We start from the raw sequence: 5,780 nt of genomic DNA, 5'->3' as shown, positions 1-5,780 counted from the left end.
TGAGCATATAGCAGATCTACAAGCTCACAACACGCTGCAACATGGCACTAGATATCTTCGGCAAAGATATATAGTGTAGTCCTATATTATATAGAGAGCCCTGGGGGACACCCTATGTCAACTACTACTACTAAATATAATATAGGGTCTATGGTGGTTCAAGGAGCACTCGACTCATTTTCAACCATATAATTGCTCCTCACTAGAGCTCATTACTGATATGGTAAAAAGTTTGGTCTACTCACTCTGCGTCTCATTTCCAAGTGAAACGAAACAGCCTTTTTCTTCCTGAAAAGGTCAGCCATTGTTCTTGCATTCATAAAAATTACAAGAAAAACGAGTTGAATTGACACAATTTACCTTCTCATTATGTCACTGGTAGGCATGTTTTTGAGGGGCGCTAGCCCTCAGCTTTGGTCCCCACATGTCTCAATATTTGCCATTGACAATGAAAGGAGAAATTAGGTCAAATGTGCCTAGGCTACGGTCCCCCATTTAATGGCATTTCTTTCATCTAGGACCCAAATGTATATTGTAAAATCAAAGTTAATTTAACTCGGTGTACAAATGGAACCAAATGGACACATTGGGGTCCATTTGGTTCCATCCGAGTTACAGACCCTCAAGGGTCCATTTGTTTCCTAATCATCATCTAGCTGGGGACCCCCTGGATCTATCTCAAGGACCCCTAGGGCAGGGGTTCACAACGCTTTTGGCTGGGGACCCCCGGAAATGTCTCGCAACCCCCACTACAATAACCTTAATAATAGAGAAAATACATTTTAACTAAATAAAATATAATTTGTGGACCCCCCAAATAATTTGGGGACCCCCCGAGCAGTCGCGACCCCCAGGTTGAGAACCCCTGGCCTAGGGGACCCCGGACCCCACTTTGGGAACCACTGGTTTATATATATAGGCCACTGCTATAAACTCCTTTTCTTCTGCTGTAACTTTCACCTGAATCAATACCAAAGAGTTTAACAGCGGTCAGACAGAGACTTCAGCTAACAAACAATGGCAGACCAACTCCATATGCAAACATATTCAAGTACGGTATATACACTATAATGGTATTTGGCAAATGCAAGCACTGTAAAGTAACCAACAACGGGAAGTGCGTATGATATTTACTCCTGTCAAAGAAGGCAAACATCTGCACACAAAGAACAAGAAGGTAACAGCCTATAAGTAAAGAATGACACAAATGTAGTATTTATCTACTCGGCAATGTTTTATGTGTTATTTTGCTGCCCTCTTGTGGTTTTCTTGTGGAGTTTACACAGCTATCACAAAGTCTGTAGTGATACATACTGTAGGCCTACATTTCCAGTGTCAAATTCAGCAATGTACTATCCTGACTGTACAGGTGCTGTATTTTGCCCCCCTCTTGTGGCTTTTGTGGAGTGTGACTGAGCTTTCACAAAGTTTGTAGTGATACGCTTGAGCAAGTATTGTGGTCGGCTGGACCAAAAGTGGTATGTACTGTATTGTATGTATGGTATGCATGTATGTCTCTAATTGGCTATTGATGGTGACGTAATTAAGTTTCAATGTTGGGTGGGTAAAAGGTAAATGTCGGTAAGAATGGTGGTCCCTTATTGGCTGTTGATGGTGACGTAACTAAGGTACGCTTCGAGGTTGGTATAAGGTCAATAACGGGTCTAAAGGATTTAGAACAGCAGTTGTAATAGACATTAGTAGCGGTGCTCTGCGCAAGTACAGAATGCATTTCCAGTTTCATACTGTAATTGCAGTGTCAAATTCATCAATTTACTACTGTGTAGTGTGTACTGGTGCTGAACAGACATGCAAATCCTCTGGAGCAGTTTATTCCAATTCAGACCAATCAGTATCCACACTGTTCCTAGATAGCACCTGCCTTAAAGCCACGACAGAAATGACGGTGCCTGGCTTATTGGACTTCCAAATATGTCTGGAAGCATCACTGCATTTTTGAGGGGTGTGCTATATAGCCCCTCCTATGCCCAGCTTTGAGGGTTTGTGAAAACACAAACGTTGTGTAAACGCAAACGTTGAAGACAAAAGTGAGGATGAAAACTGTGATTGGCCAGAATTAGATGATGTATGGTGATGTATGATGATGATAAAGAGCCCCCTCACTTCACACAGGTGTGATTTTAAAATCAGCTTTTTTTATGGTTTGTCCACACATGTGGGAAAATACAAATTTTCTAAACAAATATTTGCCCCCAGTAGTATTTCCAGAACATGGAAAAGAGTTTGGTTGGCTTATTATGCCATGAAGACTGAATAACCTTAAACGGAATTATACCAGCGGTTCTCAACCTGTGGGTCTTTTTGGTGGGTTCCCAGATGATCGTGAAGTGACAATTTAAAATACAATCAAACAAAAAATGTAATAAGAAAACAAGACCATTACTGAATCAAAACTATACTGATTTGACTCAACACGGGGAAGCTCACCCGTCCTGGACAAGGAATGGATTGACAGATTGACAGCTCTTTCTCCATTCTGTGGGTGGTGCATGGTCGTTGATTTTGTGGGTGGTGGTGCATGGCCTTCTTAGTTGGTGGAGTGATTTGACTGATACGATAACTCCAGCTTGTTAAAAATCACACCTGTGTGAAGTGAGGGGCCCTTTTATCATCATACACCGCCTGTCACAAAGCAAGTTCAGTCAGGAAACTCGGTGCAGTTTCTGCCGGCCTCACACTCATCCAATCACACACTTATTCCATCTTCATACCGGCTATTTAAACTGGAAGTTTGCACTGCTCATCCCGCTTGCTTGCTGCTCCACACTCCGATTCCGCTGTAAGCTTAAACTTTTGCTGCTCACCCTCCTCCACCTCAGTTACCACCTGTCGTTTTGGATCTGCTGTTTAGGTAGTCCTAATATATTGTTGGGACTGATGCGCTTGATCAGAGTACCTAAAAAGCAGATCCAATTAATCGCCAAACCATAATGTATTGCTCATTTTATAGTCAATAAATATATATTTCATCCATTCATGAGTTGTCCTGACTGAACTGGGGTTCCGGGGTAGTGTTCAGTCCCACACCAGAAGTCTGGAGGCTGTGAGATCTCCATGAGCCGGACCTCCTGCGGGTCCCTGGCCTCGCTCTCTGCGCCGGCCGGCGGTAGTAAAGCTTTGTAGTAATGACAGTCTCGTCCGCCGTCCGGGTCGTAAGGCGGAGCCAGGATGTCCAGGAATGCCGTGGGTCCGTTCACGGCGTCTATCTGGTGCAGGTTGTTGGTGTCCGGGCCCAAGACACAGAGCCCGCTGTCCTCCGTGAACTCCCCGGTGAAACGGAGCTGCGCACACTGCAGGGCACCTCGGGTCGAACGAGGGTCTGTGGTGCTTGCGGCGGCGGCGGCTGTGGCCGCACTCGGGTGCGTTTTGTCCATCTTGTCGAAGCAGGTGATTTGGACGGTGCCGTACATGACCTTGAGCATGCCGTGCATCTCTGGGTGGTCGTGCAGGGGGATGGAGGCCCCCCTCCTCAGCAGGAACACGCCCATGCTGAAGTCGTCCGTCTCACATATGTGCATGTAGGTGACCGGCGGACCGGGCACTGTGGCCGCGGGCGGGGAGCCGTCTCCTCCCCTCGGGGTGAGCTTCAGGTCCGCAGCCCTGACCTCCGTCATCAGGCTCTTCAGTTTGCTCTGGTTGTCCAGGAAGGCCTTGGCAGGACACGGCTTTCTGAAGGTGATCTGTGCCTGACGGGCGATTCCCTGCATAATGCATGGAATGTTGTTGTTGTTGTTGTTGTCCTGGTGCGTCATAGCCAAATCATCGACCTGCAAATGTGTGTGTGTGTGAAAACAAATATCTAGTATATTTGCAAAAGCATATGATATATAGCCTACAGTACATGCACTGGTGTGATGGCTCCGTCTAGAGCGCCTTTTCGCATCTCGACCCGTCAGGATTAATGACCAAAACAACCACAATGAAACAGATTGATTGAAATTAATTCAATAGAATAGGTTCAGTAGCAGGTCATGTTGTTTCCTCTCAGATGCCCCACTTTCAGGTAAATATCACACAGGTCTAGAGAGACACGCAATAACCTCTGTGGTGCCTTTCACATAGTTTTATACTTTATGACATAGTTAACTCTAATTTACAATGGAAGATCAGGTCATACGTCATAGACCTGTGACGACATCAATGACGTCACAGGATGGCCACAGGGCATCTGACATCCACAATCAAGCCATGCCATTCTAATGATGATCCTGGGATCACTAAGCAATGATTAAAGGTCTAAATTATTAAAATTATTAGCATTTTGACCAAATTGACATTGTGGCTGAGGGTAGCGCTAGAAGGCCATGGGATCAGGCAAAACCAGTAGGCTCATCCTATCCTCCAGGAAGCATCAATGTTATTATTTGGGACCAAAGTGTATATGAACTGACTGATCTCTCAATAACAGAAGACTGCCCAACCGAACAACACACGTCACACATACAGTCCCCAGATGACAGTACAGTGACAATAAGGTCTAAAGAAAGAAAAAAGTAATCAAATCAAAAGTAACCAACGAATATATCAGAAAGAGGCACAAAGAAAAGAAGAAATCACACAATGAACATGAAATATGACAACTGAATTTATGTGATTGGTTAGCTGATTTTCTTGTCTACATACTGTATGACAGAAATTTTCCCTTCGTTCGTCAAATGTTTAATTTACGTCATATTTGACAGACATTTGACCTAATTTCTCCTTTCATTGTCAATGGCAAATGTGGGGGAAAGCTCTATATAAGAGGGGCTAGCGTAAAGAAGCCAAGCTTGTGGATCTGGGGGGTCCCCGGCCTGAAAAGGTTGAGAACGACTGCCATAACAGACCAAATCTGGAGTTAATTTAACTCCATGAAGTAAAATCTGACCTTTGCCCTGATAGTTCCACATTACAGATAAGAAGTAGGGAGACTGATGAAGCTTGATTTATTTCAGCCACAGTCATACTTAGTTGCATCCAGATGTTGATGTCAAATTGTCAAATATTAAATAATAATTCAAATGACATGACAGCTGGACAAAATACAGAGGAAGCCCACACCAGCCATCTCTCGATCATGATCAGGGTTTCTCAAAAGTGGGTACCGTTGCACCCTAGGGATAAATATTAGCAATATCACATTATGTTTAACCACAATTTACACCAAATCTCTTCTCCAAAAGTAGCAGATATACAAGCTCACAACACAACGTGTCACTGAGCTTGTAGATCTGCTATTTTTTGGAGAATGTCCCCCCCAGTATTGGGATGTTGAGCCTCAAGTGGTTAATGGAAACGGATATTCTCTCAAGTTTTCCTTGTGACATAAACATTTTACTATTTCCCTACTGTAATATGGCGTTATGATTCAGGGGTGCTGTGGATGAAACAGTTATTTTCCTCCACTGCCTTGAACCAAAACGTTTTGAGAACCATTGCTCTAGATTAGGCTCAGTCTCAAAAGCTTGTAGCCTATATTGCTTTTAGAGAAAAAGAAAACAGCTCAGGGATCCAACAAAGAATGTTAAGAATGTTCCCCTGTGGCCTTAAATAGCTTCATTGATGGGCAAAGTAAAAATAGATATTATAGTCACTATATAGAATATATAGTTTCATACCTGAGAGGCTGAGGACAGCTGCTGAAGAGGACTTTGTTTCCAACATGTGGCAACGTCGCCAACAGTGCAACGTGTGACACAGCAGCAGCAGCAGTGGCTTTCGTTTGACGATATAATACAAAACGTGGATTGAATTTCATCAGTCTGCTTATTACAGATGCT

At 43.8% G+C, this 5,780-nt stretch overlaps 1 protein-coding gene across 1 annotated transcript; it reads right to left on the bottom strand.

Annotated features, from left to right (window-relative positions):
• Positions 1 to 2,987: 2,987 nt before the first annotated feature.
• LOC308330424 (2-aminoethanethiol dioxygenase-like) lies at positions 2,988 to 3,773 on the bottom strand (the record flags this gene model as incomplete). The annotated part of the gene is made up of 1 exon (XM_080785275.1): positions 2,988 to 3,773. One exon carries the CDS (start codon positions 3,771 to 3,773, stop codon positions 2,988 to 2,990), a length of 786 nt encoding a protein of 261 aa, XP_080641401.1.
• Between the last annotated feature and the right edge of the window lie 2,007 nt (positions 3,774 to 5,780).

Source organism: Protomyctophum bolini (genome assembly GCF_963924005.1).
Source record: "Protomyctophum bolini genome assembly, chromosome: 16".
NCBI lineage: Eukaryota > Metazoa > Chordata > Actinopteri > Myctophiformes > Myctophidae > Protomyctophum > Protomyctophum bolini.
The sequence above is the reverse complement of the archived record's forward strand: the minus strand, read 5'-3'. Positions and strand labels throughout refer to the sequence as shown.